Source organism: Musa acuminata, chromosome BXJ1-9 (assembly GCF_036884655.1).
Source record: "Musa acuminata AAA Group cultivar baxijiao chromosome BXJ1-9, Cavendish_Baxijiao_AAA, whole genome shotgun sequence".
Lineage (NCBI taxonomy): Eukaryota > Viridiplantae > Streptophyta > Magnoliopsida > Zingiberales > Musaceae > Musa > Musa acuminata.
In genome coordinates, this window is record NC_088335.1 from 48,109,617 (window position 1) to 48,136,472 (window position 26,856).

A 26,856-nucleotide genomic window follows, 5' to 3' on the forward strand; every position below is an offset into this window, starting at 1 on the left:
TATCAGCAACTTAATAATTCAAACTTTTAAAGCATATTAATTTTCAGTCTATGTATGGATAATCTTGACCAATTTGATTCATGACAATCACAGCAGCAGCACAAATACACCAAAAAGGCATTCATGATTCACTAAAGCAGCAAAGATGCCTCTCTCTCTCTCTCTCTCTCTCTCTCTCTCTCTCTCTCCATGCATTTTCTCAAATGCACACCTGCAAAAGATGGGTTCACCAGCAATGCAGGTCAAAGATCTAAGGATTGAAATATTCCATGCATTTGTGAACAGTTCTCTGCACAATAAATTAGTTATTGACATGGATTTATACTTTATTTCAATAGTTTCCAAAAGTAGGTTATTAGAAGAGAAAAAAAAAGAAACTTATGAAGTTGTTTTAAGTTTTAACCTCTTAGAGAAGTCCAAAGCCTCATAAATATGAAAGTTTTTTGTGGCTAATTAAGGATTATTGATATTATGCATCATTGTCCTATTATTACAGTTTAGTAGAACAAACCAATTATAGAGAACCAGAAACCAGGAATTAGAAACTGAAATGTTTCAATATTTACTGCTCATATGTAGAAAGAAAGTAGAGTTTTGTTCTTATCATTCTTCATTCAATCTTGTGCTCTGGCATCAAAATTTCAATTTTTTTTTACTAGTTTTGAAAATGATGATCCTACTGGTGTATATCATTTAACTTCACTTAAAAAAAAATCTAAAATCAAGGTCAAACATCTTATGCAATATTGCATTTATAACCTCTTTATATATAGAATGTCATGATCTGACTAGTGATACATTTGACCTCTTTACATATGGTCATTTTGTATCCAAGCCACAATAATTAAACCTAAGTTAATGATGGTAATCCATCAAGTTCCTATAAGTCAATCCAAATAAATATGCAAAGGTTGATTCTTAGGTTTATGATAGAATTTGTTTTTATCTCAATAATTACATAATTGTCATTATTTCACCTTCTTCATTTGTTTATTGCTAACTTTTTAAGGGTGATTTTCTCAAAAATATTTTACTTTTAAATTTTTCCTAAAAAGATGTTCTCCATTTTTTTTTCCTAAGCAGTGTATTAAATTCATAAGGTATCAAACTGTCGCTCTCCTCTACTTTCAAGTTACCATCTCGTTCACTTTAACGCCTTCATCGCTCACCCTTCTCCTTCGCCCCCTCCACGCCCGACCTTCCCCCTTCCCCTCTTTTTCTTTTTTTTATCCGTCGTCTCTTCACTTCCTCTCTTCTCCCTTGCTATTGTCTCCTTTCCTGCCTTTCTCTCTTTTCGCATCACTCATTCTTCTTTCTCATTCAATTCTTTATTGTCTTTCTCTTTCTCTCTCCTTTTCTCTTTCTCGATAATAAGCTCTTTCTCGATAATAGGACATTATAGTGAGAGTAAGCAGCGGAGATATTGAAGGTAAGGACGAAGGACGATGAAGGTGATTGACAATGGAGGAAAAGTTTAAATTTTTTTTTGAAATAATAATACTATTTAAGAAAAATAAAAATGAGGGATTTTTTTGGGAAAAAATCGAAGATTGGAATTGGCTTTTTTTTTTTTTTTAATGTTCCAAACACAATTCACATATCTGACCACTGATGGAAGCCCAAAATTAAACTAACATGGGCTGGGCTTTTAAACCAGTACATAAAAAGGAAGGGCCTTTGCTGCCTTGGAATGATTGATAGCTACAGAGAAAGAAGCACTGGAAAGGGGCAAAACAAAGGCACACTTGGCCTCTCATTAGGGCGAAAGAAAGAAGGGCTACAGCGAGCGAGGTAGCAAAAGATTTCTCCTCTTTACTCCGTCGTATCGATCCCCGACCGCTGGAAACTCCCACGAGGTCATCCGATTCGAATTGGACTGATTGAGTTGCCCCGATCGCTTATGTTGCGGGAGTAGTGCGCCGATCCTGCCGGAATTCTGGTCAGAAGATGAAGGGTAATGGGGCCGAGGGCGCTGGGCCGCCGGCGGAGTCGTCCTGCCCGCCGCCGCTGGAGTGGAAGTTTTCGCAGGTGTTCGGGGAGCGGATAGCGGGGGAGGAGGTGCAGGAAGGTACGCCCTTTTGCTTCCCCTTTGTCAGATCGGTTTTTGATGGTGCTGGACGAGCTTAGCGTTGCGTTGGCATTTTGTTTTCTTCTCAAACTTACCATTTTTCGTTTCACTTGGTTGCTGATTGAATTGATTTTGAGATATCGGAAGTACCTTGTTTGGGGACTATTAGAAAAGAATGCGGTATGATTGATGTGTTCGGCTGTAGCTCTTCCTCTTTGCGTGGGAAAGATTGGAATTTGTTACTCTTTTCTGAAGTACAATATAATGCTTCTTCTTGTTGGGTCTGAATATTTTATTATTTGTGCTTCTTTTAGATTTCTTGCAATTATGATATAGAGAAATTAAATGAACTTGTTGATTGTCACTATTCTTCTTTGTTGAGAAATTCGGTTGAATTTTGAGTAGTTTTCATGCTTTGTCAGATTAGTCATGCGTTATCAACTCTTTAGATTGTCTTATCTTTTAGCTGTCTTTCTATATTAATTGGTCTACTTATACATAATGGGTTGTTGCTTTAACTTTTTGGTTGCTCATTTGTGCTAACGACGGATGCTTTTCACCAGAAAAGATAGTCCGATCTGTCACAGTTGGAACTCCAACAACAACCAATGGTTTCATATATAACACTGTTTAATCTACGTTAGAACTTTTTCAAGTTGGATATCAATGATTTGAGAAGATAAAAATTACGTCTTCTATTGGTTGCTCATGTCACAATTATAGCATTCATAGCATTCATTTTCTACACCTCGTTAGAGTAAAGTGCTTCGGTTCCTCATCACATATGTTGTCAGTAGTCTGGAAATTTAACTCATGAGGATGATAAAAATGACAAACAATTTAATGTAATTTGAGTGATCATTTTAATAAGCACAATTGACATAGATTGATCAATTTATTGTGAATTGTTTAACGATCAGCTGATTGCACAAGGCTACATGTGAGTTAAAATCATACTTGTGCAGGTAGAGCTTTAGTGCATAATGCTGTCATTGAAATAATAGAATGAATGAATTAGCTACATTCCTGTGTTCCTTTCTGGGCATATTTTTCGTTGTTGTATAAGGACAAAAACAAACCAGCTGAAGACATGTGGTCAAGGTCGAAATATGGAGATGTAGCGAGGATTGTTTCCTATGTTGGGGGGTTGTCTTATTTGTTCAATTTTGTGAAGTCTTAGTTGGACTAATATTTATGTGTGAACACATTCCTTCACTGGATTGTTGAGATGCTTGTTGGAAGGTTGGCCAATATATCACTGATATGTTGTGTTCAATATATCTTGCACTTTATTTAAATGATTAAAAAGATCTATGAATTAAACTTGTACTGATACAACTTGCATATAATATTTGTGATGAACATTAATGGTGCATTTTAGCCTTGGAATTAGGTTAGTTTAGATTTTCCTGAGTCCAACGAAGCAAAATTGATTCTTTAATAACCAGTTATTTGTCTTAGTTTGCAGGGTCTATCTAGTTGTCATTTTGGTCAGTACATGTTCGATTGTGGCTAGAGGGATATTTATCTCAGGAACAAAATATTTGGTTTAGCTATCTGAGATAAAGGGAGCGTGTGAGCCCAGAAACATGTCTTGACAGCATTTACTTCCGGTAATAGGTTCCTTATTCTTTTAGTTAAAATTCTGGTGGTTCGGTCCTTATGAAGGGTAAGGGAGCAATGAGATCCGTGTTGTGGGAGGAATAAGAGAAGTACCTTAGTAGCAGCAACAGTGAGTTGATCCTGTGATACTTTCATTACAAGAACATCACTATTTTTAGCTCCCTGGGTGACCTGCAGAGCAACCGTGATGATGTATCAGGTTTAGCGCTTGCATGACAAAGATTTATTTTTTCAAAATTTAGCATAGGTGAATCGGTTTGTTGGGTCTTTTGCACAACACAATTCTTCAACTGCATGCCTACTCTCAAAGACTCGAAGGATCGTTTTTGCTGCTGTTCCCTTTGAAGATGCAAGTCACAATGCTGTTAGTGGTACGTAATATGAGTCGAAAGCTGTGTCAGTTGACTAGGATGGGAATTGTAGTCATGTTTCAAGAGGAATTTGAGAAATCAATAACATGTTTATCGAGTTCTTAACTGGGCAACATATTAGGGGTTCTATGGTTTGCCTTTCTGCCCAAGTCTTGGATAAACCTACTATGTTATTCGATGCTTATGATGGGCCAAAGTAGCAGAGAAACATCTATCATAAATCAATTCTACACTTCAACTTCAAAGTTAAGCCAAACTCCTACTATCCCAACTAAGAGCAGTTTCCTCAAGTTGACCGACCAAATCTAATAATTCTTCTGCCTTAGAGTGAAAAGCTAACTGAACTTTTATGGCAACCGATCTTTCCAATGTGATGAGAAGTTCACATTAGGGCATAGGTGCAAGCTAGTTGATTTAATCTTGGCTGGTGAAAATGAGGAAGAGTCGGACGAAGGAGAAATCAGCTTAGGATTGATGCTGCATCAAAGTAATATACTGAAGTTTTGCTACATAGCTGGACCGATAATCTCCAGTTTCGTTTTTCATGAAATTCTTAGCTCCTTTATGTTGGAACCCTGTTCACTGCATTGATTAATATCAACTTATTTTTGTCCAGTACCCAGTTTTGACACCTTTTTGAACTGATACATTATCAGAATTTGGACAGTATACCAGCCTACAATGCCTAATATCACTGACCATAATAAAAATTGGATACTGACCCATACCAAGCTATATGGCATGGTACTGGTCCTTGGTCTGACTGGTAAATTCTGGCATTTGAAACCTTGATTGGCACTAGTTCAACCTGCAACTTTCTCATCCTTGAACTATTCATATTTGAAGCTCAAGATGGAGCTAGTTCCACCCGTATATGTCTTGGTTGGGGATTGACTGTTGATTGGATGCCTGTAGCAATGCAAGCAGGTCACTTTAAATATTTAAGGCGAACTAATCCTTATGTGACAAGGCAGACAATTCAGGAGCATGTTTCTGCTCCTTTTGTCTAAAAAGAGTTGGATTATTTCAGGAGTTAAATTACTCTCATGACTTCTTTTATTTGCTGTTCACATGCTGAGATATGCACAACAGTTCAAAAACCCCAATCAAGTGTGTTCAACCAGATTGACAAAGGAACAAAACCACATCGTGTAGGAGCATTTTGGTATCAGGGTTGAAATATCAGGGTTTCGCTATTAGAGGTTATAATAAGGGAGCATCTGCAAACTTCAGAAACAAGGATGTTTTTCTTCTTCTGAAAAAGTGAAAACCCAGTTTGGAGGGCTATTCCTAGTATGATTTCAAATGGGGAATGCAGTTGCTTAGAGCTTAAGATGAATCAATTTCTCGTCTCTTAAAAGTTGTGGAGTATTTATATTAGCAAAGTATGGGTTGGATATAAATGGCCAAGAAATGGCTGGGTTCCCTATCTCTCTTTCTTTCTTCTCTATAAATGGCTGGGTTCCTTCTCTCTCTTTCTTTCTTCTCTAAATGTATGATCTAAATTCATCTCTTTTCTCTTTCAAATTGCTCTCTCTCAATAGTACAATGGGTTTTGGGTGTTCCTCTAGTACTGATAAGTTAATGTACATAGTTCATGTATGATCTCTAACCAACCCCTGCGAGGTTTCAATATGAACAAACGAGATGAGTATAGGAATATGAATCGGACTGAAGGGCTCTTATCAATTTTCTTCTTTTGTTATTTGAAAAAGGAAAGCTTTGTCCATGCTAGCACTCATCTGCTTTTTTGTTATCTTGACTTCCTGATTAAAGTTATTAAGGAATACATCTTGTTGCATTTCTTGTGGGATGATTTTTGTTGTCGTCATCAGTTAAGGTCTTTTGTATGACAACAAATGTTAAGAGTTTTGCATAAGGTCCTCTTTGCTTAAGATGACTTCCTCGGTGTCTGTTTCCTTGCAGTTGATATTATCTCGGCCATTGAATTTGATAAATCTGGAGACCATCTTGCCACTGGAGATCGAGGAGGACGTGTTGTTTTATTTGAAGGGACAGATGTTAAGAATGTATGTTTACTTCCTTATCTTTGAGCTCTTGCCCATACGTGTCTTGTTGTGATCTTTGAAGTTTCATGTTTCGGTGTTTTTGTTCTGCAGTATGGCTCCCGAAAGGACATGGAGAAACAAGATCATTCAATTAGTAGGCACCCTGAGTTTCGCTACAAAACTGAGTTTCAAAGCCATGAACCTGAGGTACTTTGCTATAAGTAACAGCTATTTAAAATATGATTCACTTAATGTGAAATAGCAATTTGATGCAGATTTTTTATGTCTGTACCAGTTTGACTATCTTAAAAGCTTGGAAATAGAGGAGAAGATCAATAAAATCAAATGGTGTCAAACAGCCAATCATGCTCTTTTTCTTCTTTCTACTAATGACAAGACAATTAAATACTGGAAGGTAGGCCTTATTCTCATTCATACTGACATTGTCATCTTTCTTACTCTTGATCACTGGTGATAACTTTCTTTTTGTAAAATTGTGATTCTCTTTGAAGTCAGAAATTGAATGTGCCTTTTCACTTTCTGCTCATTTATAAATAATCTGTTCATGTGATTCTGGCTCTTCTAGAAGAAATTGTATATGTTTATTATTTTCAGTCTTTTATTAGTTTCTTGTTGATCTTATTGTATCATCTTCCATTTCTGTTGTGGATCAGTAATGTTAGAGTGATATCTATGATAGCATATGCTAGTCATGCTGAACTATGCCAGACATCAAACTTTGCACTTTGTTTACTAAGAGTGCACCAAAAATTCACTCTGAGATCCACAGAGGTGGTGTTAACCTTGCTGTTTAGGACGTATCATGTTAGCAATTACATTTACCGAATATTTCTTTGGAATTGAAAATCTTTGGCTTTTGACCAAGATGCAGTTCCAGTTGCTGCAGTCTATTAATAGATTATGAATCCACCATAATTAAACTCTACTTAACTAAATATTGCTGTATTTTTGCTTTAAATTGTTTTGAAAATATTTACTATTACTGGCTGTTAAAAAAGATAGGTTGCATTTACATGGTGACTCTTGGAATTCTTGCACTTCTACTGGAATTGCATTTAATTTTAAAGAGTAGAGAAAAATCATGACAAATGTCTGATCCTTTTGCTTATATTTGTTGGGTTATTTTCAGTACAGTTGATGTCATGTCTCATTATTGATGGTTTTGTAGTATAAGACTGATTCTCAAGACTCAATTAACCTTGATTTCTAACCTTATGATTCTTGAGTAGGTTGTCTAGGTTATTTTATGATGTATGATGTTTTTAATAATATTCTTTTCCTGTAATAGATCTATTTGTAACTTCCTTATTTCATTTCTTGCATTTGCAATGTCATGTGTTCCTATTGAGAAAGCAAAGTGTGCTGAAAGTACAGTTGTTTCATATCAAAAGGACTAGTTTGATTGTTCCAAAGGAAGGATAAATATGTAAAAAAAATCAAAAGAAGCTCTAAGTTCTCATGTTTTTAGTAAAAATATACTTGTACTGAATTTAGATTTTTTTACTAAATTGTTATAGATTTTTCTAGAAAATGAACTGTGATGGTTGTGAATCTTATGACTATGGAATTTGAGACTGTGTGGGTAGGCATGTCATAATGAAAACAAATTTAGAATTTGAGCTCTGTTATTAAATTTTTCTTTTAAATCTATACAGGTGGAAGAAAAAAAAGTCAAGAAGATTTCTGAGATGAATGTGGATGCTTTACAAGCTGTAGGAAATGGCAGCATTTCTAGCTCAAGCATGACTAGTCCTATAGGATATCTTCCAAATGGCGGATGTTCGGAAAGACCGTACGGTCACTTGAGCTATGACTTATCGTTTCCTCCTGGAGGGTTTCCATCCCTACGTCTGCCAGTGGTAGTTGTACTTTACCCAGCCTATTGGACATACAAAATAGGATTACAACCTAGATGCATGAATGTATATAATGCATTTAAAAGAAGTGCATCATTCAACAAATTGATTGGGTTGTAGCTAACTACATCTCACTTGTACATGCCTTGAATCTTCCCCAACATGTTATGCATTGATGTCTTCTTTTATTGGAGGTGAGCCATGGCCAATTGATAAGGTTTTTCCTTTACTACATGGGTGACCAGATTTCGAGTCACAAGAACAATCTCTTTGCTTGTGTATAAATCCTGCATATGCTGGAGGCTTGTACACTGGGAATGCCCTTCTTTTGTCTTCTTTAATTCATCTGCAGCCGTATCTGTCATGTTATTTCATGACTGCAGGTTTACTGTTAAGTCAGTGTAATGATCATTGAGTATGTTTGTTTGTATACATAGGTGACAAGTCAAGAGACAAGTCTCATTGCTAGATGTAGAAGGATATATTCTCATGCTCATGATTACCACATAAACTCCATTTCAAATAACAGGTGATTATTTATTTCATAATTATTTTAGTGTCCTATTTCCTAGCTGAGTTCCATTTCTTTCATGCCTCAGTTGTTTTGTGCCTAAGCTCTTTTAATCTTTCTTGTCATCTTATCAGCTGGATGTTTCTTCTTAATTGTGTTTCTTTCTGTATCATGGATTAATTTCTATGTTCTGATTTGGTGTCACCATGGACCTAGTGGTGCCACCACCTACTCTTTTGGTTACATTAAGACATCAATTCTGCTTTCTCTATGTTTGTATCAGTATTTTGTAATTTGATGAGAAAAGGGATCCTATTTTAAGTGATTACTTTATAAATTTTGCATCTGCTATCATTTAATTATGCTATATAAAATATTATTATTTTAGTTATGATTTGAAATTCACTTGTCTGTTGTCTTGAGCTTCATTGAAACAAACTGCTGATTTTCTTTCTTCCACTCAGTGATGGTGAGACGTTCATATCAGCAGATGATCTGCGAATAAATCTTTGGAATTTGGAAATCAGTAATCAAAGCTTTAATATTGTTGATGTGAAGCCTGCAAATATGGAGGATTTAACTGGTATTACTTCTTGATTATGAAGTATTATTAATTCCTTGAGTGTTAAAGGTTTGAGTCTGCATTTTTAAGTTATAGTTACCCTTGCTATGAATCTAGGACATATCTAATGAAGATGCAGTGGTAATTTCCTCTCATAATTGTTTCATCAGAGATTGAAAGGACCTTCTTTTTCTGCCTGTCTAATTTTTTATATCTTCAGAAATAATTCAATGCATAAGCTGTCTTCTATGGAAGAAATTGGAATGATATTCATTGTTCATTATATCTGTGGATCTAAAAATGACTTGAAGTGGCTCCAGTGAAGCTGATTTATCAGTTGATATTTTTATTGTGGCAATTTCTGGCCCTAAGTAACATTCATTTGGTCTAGGGCTTAAAAGGACACAGAAGAAAAATCTAGTTCTAAGTGTTTAACTGAAACTTGCAACCAGTCCTGTCTAATATGAAGCTTGTTGACTAATGGATCGTAAAGCACTTAAACTGATTTAGAATTTAATTTCTGCAAACGAATTTTGCCTCTGCTTCATATAACTTATGTGCTTTCAGTTTTTTTTTATTATGTGAATATTAAGTATTCCATATTGAACGAACAAGTGCACATTAAGTATTCCATATTGAATTTTGATCAGCTATAGATACATTGTAATAAGTTGCTGAATTTTATATCTCCATTCTTTTATAAGAAGATATGAAGCTCAGAGGCTTCAACTTTGAGAGAAAAAAGTTGGTGTTATTAAGATCCGTTAGATGTTTACTTGGACTTTTTTTCTTGTGGAACTTGCTGGATGTGGCTTCATGATAGGATGGTGAGTCATATGCCAGGTCATCCGGTGTTTAACCTATATCCCATACTATTTATCTTCTGCAGCACCTGGGACCTTCACTTTTATTTTCTGCTAATTCATTATCTTGAATTGTACATATGGTACTTCTTTTAGGTTTGGTTTTTAAATCTTTGATGCACTATTACCGTAACATTTGGTTTTTGAGTCGTGATAATTGTTCTTTAATCATTCTTTCTGTAACATCTCAGAGGTTATAACATCAGCTGAGTTCCATCCAACCCATTGTAATATGCTGGCATATAGTAGCTCAAAGGGCTCAATCCGGCTTATAGACCTGCGACAGTCAGCATTATGTGATAACCATTCTAAGATGTAAGTAATTTGTTTCTGCATGCAGCATACTGAATTTGGTCTCTATTTTGGAATGAATCTAAAATATATTGTGCTTGTTACTAGTATATATTTTAGCCTCAAAAATTTGATATCATCTTATATAGCTTGTGAGAGACTACCAACAGGTTCGAAGAACGAGAGGCACCTGGTTCAAGATCTTTTTTCACGGAGATCATTGCCTCGATTTCAGATATTAAATTTGCAAGGGATGGAAGGCACATCCTTAGTCGTGACTATATGACTCTTAAGGTACCCTCTTATAGTCTTGTACCTGTTTTTAAAATATTTTTTCTGTCACTTCATTCCTGTAGAGCAGTCTAAAGACAAATAGTTTAAACCTAGACTCTGCAAATCAAGCCCTATGCTTTCATCTACCAACTATAAAAGAACTTTATATGTTGAGCCACATGTTTAAGGAATAAATTCTCCTTTTTGTTGTTCAAGAAAATTGTTCTATCTACTTTTTACAATTCATGTTGGCAACCTTGGAGCACTTTCACTTCTTAGAGATAAATGAAAATAATCCATATTCACATTATTTTTTACTTTTTTATAATTATTTTATGTAGCTGCCATACCTCCATCCACTATTTCGTTACTGTTCTATCATGTTGGTTATTCATCTTGCATGGTTTTTATATTCATGGTTATAAAGGTTCATTTCGTAGTAAGAGCATCAGAATTAGGAATCCACCAATTAAGTAAATTGCATGTTGCAAATATTAGAATAGGAATTGTTGGTCTTTCAATGAATATTGCTTATGTCTCTTTCAATAAATCCTGGATCTTTTATGTTAAAAATCAGGATTTTACTTTAATCTTATGACCAGAATCAGCATAGATCATTTTCTTAGTAGAATGGAATCATGTGATCAATTTCTCTTTTATTTTGGAGACAATTGCAGATTGGCTAGGTCGCTATAGCTTGTCATAGATCAATTGGAACCTTGTCAGGCAATGCTCATTATTGTATGGGATTTGACCAGGATCAGCTAGGACTGGGAGGAATTTGTTGGCAGCAGTTGAAACTGGTTACCATTAATTGAATTACTCAAAACTTGATTCCCCAATTGAAACCATTGTGAATTGTGTTGATCAATTGACAACCAGCCAAAAGCAGTCATACTAACCATTTCTGTTAGAAATGGCTGGGCTTGGTATAACTAGGTATTGTTAAGTTTAGTTTATTGAAAATTAGGGGTTTTGAAATCACAGCCAAGAAATGGAAAGAATAGAGAATCTCGTGAGTGATATTAGGAGCAATATGAAGATAGCAACACACTACCTATGTAAAATTTAGAACTATATCTACTTTTTACACATAAGTGGCTTGTCTATGAAGATGATGATGCTATATATGCTAGTACAACATTGGTACCGAGACTTTCTCCTATGGCGGGACCAATGATGGACCAAAGGGGTGATGGTTCCTCCCTTGGCGGTCAATGATGAGATTGAATCTCCAATTGTGGCATTGTTTCCAGCTTAGTTATCAGACCTGGATCAGACCAGATGGTCATATCAGAAAAACCAAAAATCAAACCATTGATCGATTCGATCCACTTATTGGATCGGATATGCTAAAAACCGAAATGAATGGACTAACCTGGCCCTTTTTTGGACCACCATTTAAAAACAAGTCAGATTAAATAAAACCTGTCCACTTTTGTAATATAATTAAGATTACTTAAATACCCTCAACCTAAACTTTTCTTACTATTTATTCTTAAGGGTATTGAGTCAATCTTAATTTAGGGTTAAGGGGAGAAAGAAAGCATTCTTTTCTCATCTGGTTTCTCTTTCTTTTCACCACCTCTTCCTCTAAAACTCCTCCTCTCTGCCTCATCATCTCCCTCCAAGAACCTTTCTCAACCCTCTTCCCTAGTTGCCTCTCTCAATCTCTTCACCTTTTGATCACTCTTACATCTTCCCCTATATTTTATATGTTTCTCTTCCTTTGGCAATTCCTCTCGTTTTCCTCTAACAAGGTCTCCCTATGGTTTGCTCCATTTCCCTTGGTCAATCTCGTTCCTAGAGAATCACCTAAGAAATTCATATGTTTCCAATATTCAAGTTATGACAACTATGTTGGATATAACTATTTGGATTGAAATGTAATTAGTTTTCAAATATTATTATGTGTTCATTAATTAGGATAAAGATTTATGTTCATAGATTTGGTTGATATTGTTCTTTTTATCTTATTCTATATACCTGGAGTTTAGTTTTTTTATGTTAAGTCATCATTTAGTTTCTTTATGAATTTTGATATTTAAAATTTTTAAATGTTTTCTAATATTACAAAATTATTTTATATATTATAGAATATTTTTAATTAAACATGTGATCCAGTGACCCAAGGCTTGACCAATCACTTTCTGATTTAGTTTTCATAACTATGTTTTCCAAGATGCTGAAAAACCATGAATTGGAATGAGCAATATGGATTATGTTCTAAAGGGAGTAGAGTGATTTTGTAACTATGGATGATCCTTACTCAAATCTAACCTGATTTGGGGTTGGAGTTTTTCCAAATCTAACCCATTGGAAATTTGGTTGAGCTAATCTTGGATGAGGTTGGGTTGGATTGTGGTATAAAGTGCATAACTTCAAAAATATTGAGTATAAATTTGATGCTAAATAATAAAAAACTATTGTTCGATCTTATAAGTAATATATACTGTATATTGTCAAATGGTATTACGGTAGGTATGTCTTGATCTCCAGCTGGGTCTAGGCGTGGGTTTTGAAACAATCCCAATGAACCAATTCATTTTTCCTCCTCTTTTTTTTTTCTTTTTTTTTTTGAGTGACAACCCATGCAAACTCGAGGTCATGTTGAGATTTTGTTACCTAGATTACCAGCCTAACCCTATTAAGTGATCAAGTTGTATCTGGTGGATTAAGTTTGAACCGAGCTCAAGTTTAAATGCTACTGTATTGCGTCTCCAATTACCATTGGTGTAAATGAGATGGGTAAGGTACAAATTGGGTGGAAAATGTATTACTCTATGTCAAATCATCTTCGAGAAAAATAGTACTTATTTCTAGGTCATGTTCTTGCATTATCTTTCCTCTTTCATTGTCCTTTATCTGATTCGGGATAACAGAAAATTTTCCAATGAATTCAGAAAACCATAATTTTGGTTCTTCTTTGCCCTTTTTTCTCTTTACAAATTGTTCACTGCCTCTCATATGTTTCCTTGTTTACCTGTCAGCTATGGGACATAAACATGGAGTCAAGTCCTGTTGCAATTTTTCAGGTCCATGAGTATTTAAGGCCTAAGGTGGGTCCTTCTTTTAATTAATTGATTTTGTATCCCCCTCGAATCTGGATTTATGGCATTGTTGGTTGGACTTTGGTGACTGAGTTCTCATTTCTCTGCAGTTATGTGATTTATATGAGAATGATTCAATATTTGACAAATTTGATTGCTGCCTAAGTGGAGATGGATTGCATGTGGCAACTGGTTCTTACAGGTACATTTTTGCAGTTTTTCAGTGATATTCTTGTGTTATTGCAGCTTTCTGATGTGTACTTATACACTACCATTAATTCAATTGCAGCAATCTTTTTCGTGTATTTGGATGCAATGAAGCAACTACTTTGGAAGCCAGTAAAAATCCGTTGAGGTATATTAGCTACTGTTAACTTTGTAACTTGGTTCTTTAATGGTTTAGAGTGTAAAATAGGCTAGAAAGCTCAACAGTTGAGGAACTACTGATGCCAGAAATTGTTAATACAGCTTAACTTCACATTCTAGATTTTTCTCTGTTTTAGCAAGCATTTTTATAACACTGTTACATGGATTGTGGGATCACTTTGGTACATTAAAGTATGGTATGCAGTACCGAATGGTACCGTCCGGTATGGGCGGTACGTATCTGTCCGACAGCATACTGGTATGCGGACCGTCCGATACCGCTACAGTGCTACAGTATTATACTGTAGCAGTGCTACAGTGCTATAGTAATGAAGAAAAATATATAAAATTATTCGGTACACTAGGGTGTACTACTCGATATGTCCTGGTGTACCACTCGATACACCGGCACCGTACCATACCGAGCCAACCTCGAAACACCGGTACGGTACGGTATTGCATGCCTTACATTAAATAATAACAGAAATGTAGAATCTTTTAGTCCTGGATTGTGATAAAATAAGGGTAGACTCCAGATCATTGTTTGGAACGTAATACATCTAATTGGAACATGGGACACATCTTTGCATATATACAGGTATGTTGATGTATGCATATGAATATATTTGGATGTGCATACCACATATATTATATGAGTGAGAGTGCAAGGTTGATTTGCAAGAATGGCCAGCCACAAGTGAGTAATTACAATTTATTGAATATGTGTATGTTATGTTCTCTCTATTTTCTTTATAAATGTCCAATGTTATTTTGCCATTCCACATTGCAAATCATTATCCTCTCATTTTTGGTAACATTGTCTTAGAGTCAATTAAGAAAGCTTGTGGTTTAACTTTAAAGTTTAGAAACTATTATGCTCATTGAGGACGCTATTTGTCTAGGTTACCTTGTGGAAGGTAACTGTTTCTATTAGTGTACAATCCATATTGTTTTTAGGACTGAGCATTCCATACCGACTCTGTGACAGTCTATGAAACTAATGATCTGATTATATCAGTGTCGTTACAGAATAGTGTTTTCACTTGATGTTACTTTCTGTTGCATTATATTTGGAGCATTCGATATGGATGACTTTTTTCTACTGTGTTAATACCATATAGGCGACAAGTGCAAATCCCGTCGAGGCCTGCAAGATCGCTGAACAGCTTGACACGTGGTGTCGTTAGACAAGGTTCGTGCTTACACACTAGAGTTTTTCCTCGACTGATTTTTTTTTTTGATATAGTGCATTATTCTGCTGTACTCATGCTTGAATGGAATTGCCACAGGAGCAGAAAGCCCAGGAATCGATATGAATGGAAATTCATATGATTTTACAACAAAATTGCTCCATTTAGCATGGCACCCAAGTGAAAATTCAGTTGCCTGTGCTGCTATGAACAGTTTGTACATGTACTATGCATGAAGATAGCAGTGGAAGGGGAAGGTCTCATTTTGCTAATCATTTTAAATTTTGGTTTGCTTCTGATGGCTATTAGCTTTTGACATACAATGCGCAAGGTGAAGGAAGATGTGTTGGTTAACATTTGCACATATCAGGGCCAGAAAATGCGACTCAATTACTGAGGCCACGTCTGTCTTACATTGCAGGAGCAGCTTCTTCTGATTATTATTAATTTTTTTTCGAAAAAAAGATTGAAATTATTTTTTTTATCATGTCCTGTTTCAAGCTCCCAGTAAATGTAGCTCCCTCCATTGCAGCTAATATTGAAGGCATTTCCATGTCCCAATCTCCGAAGGTCTATTACAGCATTTGCCATGAAATTAAAAGTGCATGGGTGCTTGTACTTCTGGACTTGTATGTTGAAGCTTGTGAAAGTTCTTATCATGATTCTTGTCCACATCTATATTGTCACCTAGATGTCTCAGCTGCTTCTTGATATTTGGATTGTAATATCTTTGCAATTTAGGAATTGTTTAGAAGACTCAATATCAATCTTTATTGATATTGAATTTATTAAGATGTCAAATAAGTGGGCCTTGATGCCTTATGTTGTGTTCCTTGTTCTACTTCAGGTTTGGTTTTGTGTCTGCAGTTAATGCTTCTTGTCATGTTTTGTAATCCATAATAGGTAAGCATTATGATGTTAATAGCCAACTAGAACGGTGGAGTACTATATTCTCTTTTACTTTACTATTTAAACCAACTTCTCATCTGATGCTTCTACTATCTAGAATGCAAGTTTCGATGCTTATGATACTCTCTATGTTTGGGAAAGTGGTGACTGTGATCATGGTTTAAAATATTGGTTTTTATCAGTATGAGTTGATTGATATTTATTATTTTGACAAAGCACTAATAATGGATCACATAATCAAAAAAAATTTATTATTTTATTCAATGATATTGGATGATATGTTTGACAAATTGTCATACTGTTTATGAACTGTTGTTGTACATTGTTTTGTTGTTCACTTGCAACATTTTCATCAACGAATTATTTATTATTCTTGTGTGCTTGTACGTATGTTTGATAATGCGTTTTGCTTTGGATTTGTGTGGTTTTGTTTAAAAATTGAGCAAAAATGGATCGCAGCGTCGTAGAGTGATTGCTCATGACAGGCAAAATTATCCTAAAATGATTTCGTTTTTGTGTACTAAAGTTTGTTTTCTATATATTACATTGGTACAAAACGTTAGTAATCTCAGCACTCTAGAATCTCTCAAGTGGGGCACTAGGCTGAATAGGGGTTGGGGTAGTATTAGACGTTGATTGGATTTCACAAGTTTACACGTTAAGTATATGTGAACTTGTCATCGTGCTCGACACTTGGTGAACATTGCTTTGCGGATTTACGATTGTTCGTTTCATTTCTAAAGTTTTTATTTTTTTCTCCCCTTTCTCTTTTGTACATCGAGTGATTGTTGAATTGCTTGTAAAGTTATCCTCTTCGCGAGATATTGAGACTTGTTCGTCGTTCACTTTCAAATTAATTTACTTTTTTACAGGTCCGTAGGACCTGAGTGAGGTTATAACCAAGTTGATTCTTTGCAGACGAATAATTCCAAGGAATTTCATGACTTGGGCAATCTCAGTTAAGTCTATGATATTGGTGTAAGGGTATTTTATGATTTAGGCAATCTCAATTAAGTCTGTGACATTAACATAAGGGTGCGTCATGGTTTAGACAATTTTATTTATGTTTATAATATTATCACAAAAGTGCTTTACAACTTAGACAATTCTAATTAAGTCCATAACATTATGATATCAGAGCGCGAAAGCAATTTGAGTAAACAATGAAAATGTTTCGAAATCTTGTCATGGTGAAGCACCATGGCGAATTGAGTAAGATGGGGCAAGTTGGACCATTGCCCTAAGTAATTGTATGTGGGTTGCAAGTGTAAACTTGCTCTGTTGTTGGAGTCGCTCAAGAGGAGCGTGACATCGAACAAGATGAGTGAAAAGTTGACTATTCTTTGCGAGCAGAAGGCACAATATAAAGCGCTAACCGAGAAAAGAAACCATTAAGAGAGGCTTATAGTTATGGAAACCCACCTTGACGTTCTTAAAGTAAGTTTGAAGGAACTCTACCAAGGTCAACAAAGACTTCTTGGGGGTAGAGAACTTGTAAGAAGAAGTTGAATCTCGGATTGACAAAGTCGAGTCTTTAGCTGATTGATTGATAAAAAACACTAATGGTTTTGTACAACATCTACATTAAGTTATGATGGAACTCACATTTAAGGTTACGTTGCTCACAAGGGTTCTCAATGCGAGAGAGAGTAACACTTGTTGTTCCACTACAAAACTTGAGGGCACCCGAGTCACATTACTATGGGGGTGCCAGAGATGTGAAGAAGCCTGAGAATTTTTTGTTTGAGATGAAATAGAGCTACGAGGTCTGATTATAAAGAAACTAAAGTTTCGATAATAATCATGTATCTGAATGAGGATGTAATATATTGGGAAGAGATCCAATATGATTGGTGTCAAGTGAACACGTGAGAAGACTAAAAACAAAAGTTGAGAACTTAGTTCCTTGAGAACACGAAATTCATCACAAGAACGAAACTTAGACAACTCAGCATGATTTTAATCAATGATTTAGCTCAATTGAAATTGATAAACCAATTAACTCATTAGGCTCGAGTCATGACATTTGATATTAGAGTTAATATAATATTTTATAAATATACTACTATCAATTTCAACTTAATTATTTAACCAACGACATAAACCAAACAAAATTGATAAATTAATTAGCCTATTAGGCTCTATTTATAGTCTTCCATCAAAATTAAGCTCAAGACAATTAGATACAATTATAATTGATATTTGTGAAAAAAAATATAATTATATTTCAAAATAATAATATATCGTACTCATTTTTGGGTATCGATTCCGATCAAACCGGGCAATGATGTTCAAGTCTTTCTGCAGCATCTCATTCTCAACATGAATGCAATGAGCTGAAGCAATTTAAATGTCCATAAAATCCAAAGATTTGCAGCGGTGTAATGTGACTGGCTACAATGTGTTCAGAAGAAACAAAAGCCCGCAACATTTCTTTACCCCTACAAAAAAAAAGGGCTTTGTACTGATCATTTACAAAGTGAAAAGAAACAGAATTCTCAGTTAGCTTCTGCTAGATATAGTTCATAGATATAATGAGAACTCCTACATATAGAATCTGGCATTTATCAAGATCATCTGTATTCTCTTAAACGCCTGTCAAATAGTCCAAACAACCAAATCCATTGAACACACATTTCATGCCAAGAAGTTGCAAAATGACCTCATGCCAAGTTTCGGAACTAATTACTTGGGATAATATTTCATGTTTGACGAAGAACCAAAAATAGATGGAAAGTGTTAATGTTTCAGAACCAAATAAAAATTGTTCTTCTAGAGCACTCATAAATTATAGATTTAAATAAATGTGAACATCTAATATATACCATAGCTTGTGATGTTCGTTGGCCACACCAATGCTAAAATAGTAGGTGAACAATAGAGGTAGCAAAACTTGCTTATTGGCTCATTTCTTCTTCCCAGCCTTGGCAGCGTCACCAGCCTTCGTCTGCACATATAAAATGAATGGTAAGCAAATGTTATTAACAAGAACAAGTAGTGCGCGCATGAAAACTAAAGCTAAACAACATTATACAGCAGAAAATTCAAGATGACCACCATTACTTGTAGGTCCACTACACCTATGAAGGTCTATTTTTTGTTCAAAAAAGAAAGTGATTCCATAAAAAGGCTAGAAGACTGGATAATTCACCTTCTTAACACCGCGGACTTTCTTTGCCCTGTTCTTCCTTTCCTTCATCTGCTTCCTCGATTTTTCTACCTTTGTTGCAAGTCCATTCTGTCGAAACACCGTATGATGAAAATTATTCTCAAACATGCTTTAAAAAGTTAATCATGGATGACATATACAAAGACTTTGCAACACTTGTTCATGAAAAGTCAACCAGAAAAGGAAACAATACATGAAATTCCAGAGAATGAGACATGCACTACCTAACCATGAATTTAAAAGATATACTCAATCTATATGCAGTTAAAACTACATAGTTAATAGTTGTATCATACCCAGTTAAAAGGTTGATTTAGGACAAAATAGACAGATATTAAGTCAAATATGTTATCGCAGCCTAATCATGAATTTAGAAAAACTGAAAATTGCACAAAAAAATGTCTCGTCAAGCAAAGTCACAAGTTAAGATCCATACAACTGTTAAGCTGTAAACTCTTTTTCTTTTTTGATCTTGGCAGGGTGCTGACTTTTGGAATCGGAGAAATGCCACACACACACACTCACCATATATCTGTAAGGACCAGCCTTTTCCTTCCATGTGGATCAGAAGAAATGTCTTACTACTTGGCTGACTACTAGACCCTTAGATGAAACATTAAGTAAAAATATATTCCCTTGCGACCGAACAACTTCCTCCCTTTCCTTTGGTGAGACTTAATTTACACTTGCTGGTTATTATTTAGTTGTTGCAGCCTCTTTGAATCATAAAACAACTTATTCTGATTATCAAAATTCGATCATCTCATATAGAACAGATTGTGGATGATGCGTTTAACTTTACCAGCCCTTAACATATGAACAACAAAACCTGTCCTTATAGGATGGCACTGACTTGAAGAACCCAATTATGTGCATTTATGTGGGCTTACCCCAAGGTTCCCCTTGATGACGAAAGAGCTGTAAACCTGTAGCCACAAAAGTCTTGTAGGGCTTTAACACTAGACCTTAGAACTGTGGTTACTAGTCTCTTTACTGAAGGAACACAACACTTCCAGAAGTGCAAATTATTGAAACTTAGCAGTCAGACTTCAAAGGTGGTATTTCTCGACCAATTCCTGACGTTCATTATATAACTGAGATGAATTTGACCGGTACATTTAGTATATAAAAGAGCATGCCATAGGGATACTGTAGATGTCCTAGTCTACAGTACCCTATGCGATGCATTTGTGCTTAAATTTTCATGTGTTACCTCCTACTATCCGTAAGAGGAGGCAAACAAACACTCTGATCATAAGTAGTTCAGGACAACTCAACTCAGATAAAATTCTCTCTGCATCATGTTGCAGCAAATCTGGACGCTGTCCAGCCAGAGAATTTGACAAAAAAATGAAAAAAAGAAAACATAGCTATGGTCCCCAAATAGCAATCTCTTTATCGCCACACGTATTCCATCAACCGAACTAATTTCTAGTCACTATAATAATGAAAGTTTTAGCTTCACAGTGTAAATTAAAGAAAATGTATGCAAGTAAATAGTAAAAAACAAATTTAACAGCATCATAACAGGGGAAAATGAGGCACTAAACAGAATAATACAGCTAACAAGGCACATACTCTAATATGCTCCTCGAGAATACTAGAGATTCTAGCACCATGGGTCACCTTTGCTCTCATAGTACATTACACTCTAAAGAGATCCACAAAGCTATATAGCACTATCATTTTCTGGTGCAAATTTAGCACAACATTGGCATATGACATCTTCCAAATACCATGCGACAACTAGTCAACAAATTTCTACAAGTAGGTTCAGCACGTAACTTAAAGATCAGATTTTGCAAGGAGATCATGACTGAAGCATCTTCTCATTGGATCTAGTGGCGAAACAAACTAGGTATCAACCACATACAGGATACGCAATATGCAATAAGGATCCAAATACAAACAAGCAACTACGATAATTTTCTCGCTTCACGAAGCCAAGAGATGGAGGCATACCCTAATAAGCCGATACTTGGGCTCATACTTCTTGGCGTTCTCTACGGTATCGTAGATCAAGCCGAAGCCTGTCGACTTCCCCCCTCCAAAGTGCGTCCGGAACTTGAACACGAAGATAGTATCGGGATCCCTCACTTCATACAGCTTCGCCAACTTCTCCTTCAACTCCGCCTGCACCGTCGCCGACCACAGAACAAACAGACTCAAGTCCGGCAATAAGATAACCCGCGAAGGAACCCAAATCGATGCCCAACCCTACAAAAAGCGAGGCCACGTAAAAACCACATACCTTGGAAACATTTGCTCTCCCGGGATGAAGAACATCGATTACCTGTAATCAACCAAAACGAATCAAGAAAGCGTCACAAAATAGGATTCTTGCGCAGACATTGGAAGAAAATGGAGCGAAGAGGTTGAGGAACCGACGAATTGCTTCCGGGAGAGGAGCCGATTGGTCATAAACTTCCTGGTTCGGATGGTCACAGCCTTGGACTCTGCCATTTTCTCCTCCTAAGACACCGAGCGGCGAAGGAGCGGAAGAAGACGACGACGACGAAGCCGAGGAGTTAACAATGCCCTAACCCTAATCATCATCATGCCGCCCATATATGCACGCCTTTTGGCGCAGAAGCATCTTAATGGGCTATGCTAACAATAGTGGCCCATATCACCCTAAATCTATTTGGTAATCTGAACTTTGGAATCTAAAACAATCAAAATTCAATCAGAAAAAGTTTCTAAGAAATAGTGAAAAATATTATGATAAAAATATCATTACAACAACCATTAGAGTGTGTTAGAACATCAAACAATAATCTTTTAAATAAATAAGAGAAAGTTTAAGAAAAACCTAAAATCGCTTCGAATGCTATACCGACACAAATCTCGCTCTCGTGTAGGATAATATCGAGAAGAAAATATGCGATGAAAGAATGATCTTCGAGAAGAATGATAATACTGTTTTATAGGGAAGTCTGAGGTAAGTGAGCATCTCATGTCTTTAGTGACTCGATCGATAAAACATAAAATAACATGAGAGGAAAAGAAGAAAAAAAATATCAATTTTTCGTTACTCAATCCGAACGGAGTAGACATAAATCAACAATTATTTCTTTGAATTTCTAAATTCTAATGTATTGTTTTCTTTAGGTGAGAAAGCAATGTTGTAAGACTAATTAAGTCCACTCAAGTAGTTAAAGCACAAGACACTATGAAGCATTTCAAAATGAGCAAAAACAATCCAAATGATAAGCACAAGAACAAGATAAAAAAAATTATCATAAAGAATTAATTAATACATGTAAGAGAATATCATGAGGGAGATTTAAATTCTGTCTGCACAGACAATGCAGGATGTCTTATCAAAGACATTATTAAGACAAGATTTCTGTTCATAACAAAAGAGGTGGAAAAGAGAAAGAAGAAAATTTAAAAGCAGGAAGGAGACCTCCTGATAAATACACTGGCAATATTGTCAACTTGTTTCCAGACCACATCTTTACTGTGGTCACTCTCTGTTCCGACTATTCCACCACCTATACCGACACATAAAAGCAATGACAACTATGCAAAACCACTTGTAGTCAGGCATTTAAATGATTCAGTTGCATTGTTTTCATGTCTCTCACAATCTCCAGCAATCTCAGGCATTTAAATGATTAAATTTATGAAACTCGATAAGGAAAAACAGATAAGTATTATATGATATAGAGATCAAACCAACTTAAACTGAGATGTTATTTCTGTGCGTAAACCACACACACACACACACAAGTTCATTGTTGTTATTATTCTCTGGCAAATGCAAAGCACACCTTTGAAACTAGAACAAGATAATGTCACATGTAAAGATGTTTTTACAACGTAATTATGTAATCGATTATGCATGTAATGCTCTAAGTTTATTCTAACATCACCTAAAGAACTGGTTTGAGAGAATTTGTATATAAATTATTGTAATTTCAGGAGATCAGCAAGGGATGTAAACTTAGAAACATGTTTATGAAGAAAGTAAACAACTAGGAAATGTTGCTTAACAAGATTATAGCAGTTCAATCATCATTCTCTCTCTCTCTCTATATATATATATGTTGCTCATTTGCTGCTTCAGGTGGCAGTGCTCTTAAAACTGTTCTTGGCATTCATGCAACAAAGGTTGTAGCAAAGCAAATCTAACAGGATATGCCAACATTACTATATTCATCAGGAGTCACCATCAATCCATAAATAGATTGGTTGGGAGTTCTGAAAGTTAGGTCTTCTCGATAAAGATGTATCTCCTCATGTATGAGTTTACAAAGCCCAGTAATATGTATTCAGACAACTATATCAGTTATGTTCAGGCTATTCTAAGATATTAATACCAGATAGGCACTTCCAATTAGAAATCCAAAGAGCTATGTATATCACTTGTGCCCATGGATGTTAGATGCATGCTTAGCCAGTAGAGTTTGTAACAGTGTCCTCTATCAGTGCTGCTGTTGGGAACAATGTCCTTTTTATGAGTGGGACAAGAGGTTTTAGTGCAGGAATTAAAAAACACTGCATATCTAAAGCTTCTTCTTTGTTGATGCCTAATGAGTTATTGCTTGTTTCTTTGTGTTTGGTTCTTCTTTGTCAATCTCTATCATCTTATAGTGAGAACAGGTATGTTAAGTAAGACCTCGAGTGTTTTAAGTTTTAGAATGACAAGTAGGGTTCACACACTTATGGAAGACTGTCAGTGGGCCACAAGAGTAAATCTATGGTGACCTAAAGAATTGACTCCTAAATCAAATAAACATTTTTCTTTATCTAAAATGCTGCAAGTGCATCAGTTAGTATGGACAGCAATCATGTCACTCAACCAGAATATGGAAATGACTGAATGCAAAGTCGCAATCGAGCTTTGAGGTCTTCATGACTAGTATTTAGCCAGATTTAAATTCTATGATACCCTGACTATGAAGCTTTTCTTATCATGCAATACATGAGATTAATTTCCAGACAGATCTTTAGGTGAGCCTGTATATGTGCTGCCTGTATTGCTGTTCTAGAAAGACTCGCAAGTACTATAATATGTTCACGCTCAAGAGGCAGATATTTCACTCTGATCTTGATCGAGAGTAAGAGGCAAAAGTAAAGGAGTTGGTGAGGATGATGATTTTTTTTAATTTTAAATTTTTTTTAATGTTGATGAAAGAAAAAAAAAAATGTATCTCTAATAACAACTTGATATGTGACGATATAATTATCAGTAAAAAAAAGAAAAGAATGTGAGATAATAAATAGCAAGTTTAGAATACGCAAGCTAGCAAATTTTTTGAAGGTTGGCAAATTTTTTGCATCTTTTGAGATGAGCAAACTATCAAGTTTTGCCTCTTTTGCGATGTGCAAGCTAGCGTGATTTGCTTCTTGAATTGTGCAAGCTAGCAAATTTTATCTCCCCTTTTGTCGTTGTCAAAAAGAAGGGAAGAATATAATTTTATAATTATTTTTTATTTAAATCAATTTTCATATTATGATAAAGATAAATTTAAATCAAATGTGATAAGGTATATAATTTATGAATATAAGGGAGTATCATAAATAAATTATGACATGAAAAATATAATATCAAAGATTATTTGAATACCAAAAGACATGATTCATATAGAAAATTTTTAGTAAGACGTAGTCAACATTTAGGCCACACATATATCAAACTAAACTAGTAATCCGAAAAATATTTCGAAACATTTCACTTATACCATAAAATATTTTCTTGGTTAACTCGTTAGAAAAAATTATCTTAAACATAATAATCAAAGTTAGTTATTATTTACTAAAATTATTTTATCTTTATCGATTCGTCAAGAAAATCATGTTTGGAACCATGTGATAAGCATTTGAATCCACACTATCAATTGATTCGGATTAATCCGGGCATCAACGATATCATCACTATCAAATGAGAAAGATGTAGTTAATATCCTGCATCAACATATAATGCAAAGTGAATCTCCAAATATAAACAATTGAAACTTGTCCTTGGCATGCAGCATCTTGTTCCCACTTGAGGTCTCCCTTTCACTCGAGCAAAAGCCTAATTTTCATATAAAACAGTGTGTTAAAATTATTATACTTGATTTATTTTCCAACAGCATTTGCTTGACAAAAATGAATTAGTATTTTGGATGAGGAATTGAACATGATCAGGACATACTGTGGTTAAAGAGATAGGAAGTAACACTATAGACAATATAGTAAAATACAGAATACAGAATACACTTTTTATGCTATAATAATAGCTACTAAGTAATCAATCACTGATCAAATGGAATGCTGCATTCTGATCTTAGATATCATATCAAGAAGAACATGTCAGGCTCGTCCCATCAACGATTCATGGCGGCGGTGACCGTATTCTGGCGTCCCCGGAAACATCTGCTGAAGACGAAGCTGCTCGTAGAACCGCTTGATGAACTGCTCCGCCTCCTGGTCGATACGCCCGCCTGCTTCCTCCTCTTCCTCCTCCTTCAGTGGGAATGGTGAGTCGGTAATCCTTAATTGTCGCACCCCCGCCGGGCTACTTCCCAAGTCCCATACCATCGGGGCTGGTGATGGCGACGCCATGACCGGCTCAGCATCCCACGGCTCGGAGTACTCGAGTATCTCGAATGCCTTGGCCATCGCCGCCGCATCGTAGTCGTAGTCGTAGCGGCGGTGGCGGCTCCTTCGCTTGATGGCATGGAGGGAAGGGAAGGAAGGGGTGCTGCTGCAGCTGAACTGCACCTCCTTGGGGCTGTAGAAGGAGCGGTCAGGGTCCATGGACCGGCACGAGAACCCCGAGTACGTGACTGTCGCGCCAGAGTGGTGGTGCTGATGGTGGAAGGTCACGAGGTTAACGATGGCTTTGCTGGCGATCTTGCCGCGCTTGAGAAGGAGGTGTAGATCCATCATGAGCTTATGCATGAAGAAGCTCTTCCGGATCATGTAGAGCACCACCCTCACTATGCGCCACAGCCTCTTGGCTGAGCGTGAGGACTCCAGTTGAACCATCTCAGGTACAGGTCTGTAGTTATCTCCAGAGAGTGAGATTTTAGAGAGAGAGATCTTTAGTTTACGAGAGAGAAGGAAAGGAGGGGGAGGGTATTTATGGCTAGAAAGTAAGGCATGAAGAAAGGATGATAAGAAATAGAAATAAGGATTTTGTTTTTCTGTAATAATTGGTGCAGAAATTTCCTATAAAGTTCTCAAGGAATGGGAAATGTAAGACTGAGGGCTTTAATGGCAGCTGATGTAGTTGTAAGAAACAAGATTAAGATTGTAGGAGGTTGTTTTAGCAAATCGAGAGCACTGTTAGGGGAGTGATTAGTGCAAGTTATAAGGGTTTGAGGACTTCATGGTGAGTTTAGGTTGGCAGGTATGACAAAGGGCAATTATTCCAGCCACGTGGCAGTGAGGTGGACCCCGTCATAATTGCTGACTTGTACACCACAAGATCTCTGTCCATGAACAAAACATGAGTGGCTTAAATTGATCCCAGTGCTTTACTGGTCTTCAGCTTTTAATGGGATTCACAGCAAGTCTTGCAGGGGGTATTATTGCAGATGCTGATTTCACATCTACCATGTGAAGTTTGCAGATAATATCATTGCTCTCTCTCTCTCTCTCTCTCTCTCTCTCTCTCTCTCTATATATATATATATATATATATATGTTGCTGCTCTGAAAAGTGGATACACAGATCCAGCCTGTTGTTAAGATGGAAAAGCTTTAGCAAGATCATATGACACCAGAAA

The 26,856-nt window shown here is 36.0% G+C and overlaps 3 protein-coding genes across 4 annotated transcripts; 1 reads left to right on the top strand and 2 right to left on the bottom strand.

Annotated features, from left to right (window-relative positions):
- Nucleotides 1-1,699: 1,699 nt before the first annotated feature.
- LOC135593953 (serine/threonine protein phosphatase 2A 55 kDa regulatory subunit B beta isoform-like) lies at nucleotides 1,700-15,886 on the top strand. 2 transcript variants are annotated; one of them, XM_065084316.1, is made up of 14 exons: nucleotides 1,700-2,068; nucleotides 5,989-6,092; nucleotides 6,183-6,278; nucleotides 6,367-6,486; nucleotides 7,748-7,954; nucleotides 8,386-8,477; nucleotides 8,924-9,042; nucleotides 10,076-10,199; nucleotides 10,346-10,469; nucleotides 13,439-13,507; nucleotides 13,609-13,700; nucleotides 13,788-13,853; nucleotides 14,986-15,056; nucleotides 15,154-15,886. In XM_065084316.1, the coding sequence occupies exons 1-14, from the start codon at nucleotides 1,948-1,950 to the stop codon at nucleotides 15,288-15,290; spliced, it is 1,542 nt and encodes a 513-aa protein (XP_064940388.1). In that variant the 5' UTR covers nucleotides 1,700-1,947; the 3' UTR covers nucleotides 15,291-15,886. The 2 variants fall into 2 exon arrangements, with proteins under 2 accessions (XP_064940388.1, XP_064940389.1); XM_065084317.1 differs by having other exon boundaries at nucleotides 7,748-7,951.
- Nucleotides 15,887-18,626: 2,740 nt separating this feature from the next.
- LOC103999310 (small ribosomal subunit protein eS24z) lies at nucleotides 18,627-21,714 on the bottom strand. The gene is made up of 5 exons (XM_065084318.1): nucleotides 21,521-21,714; nucleotides 21,384-21,425; nucleotides 21,095-21,265; nucleotides 19,115-19,201; nucleotides 18,627-18,910 (listed from the first exon to the last, which is right to left on the bottom strand). Exons 1-5 carry the CDS (start codon nucleotides 21,593-21,595, stop codon nucleotides 18,869-18,871), a joined length of 417 nt encoding a protein of 138 aa, XP_064940390.1. The 5' UTR covers nucleotides 21,596-21,714; the 3' UTR covers nucleotides 18,627-18,868.
- Nucleotides 21,715-25,282: 3,568 nt separating this feature from the next.
- On the bottom strand, nucleotides 25,283-26,199 carry LOC135594429 (uncharacterized). Its single transcript, XM_065084814.1, has one exon. It carries the CDS (start codon nucleotides 26,111-26,113, stop codon nucleotides 25,436-25,438), a length of 678 nt encoding a protein of 225 aa, XP_064940886.1. The 5' UTR covers nucleotides 26,114-26,199; the 3' UTR covers nucleotides 25,283-25,435.
- Nucleotides 26,200-26,856: the final 657 nt, after the last annotated feature.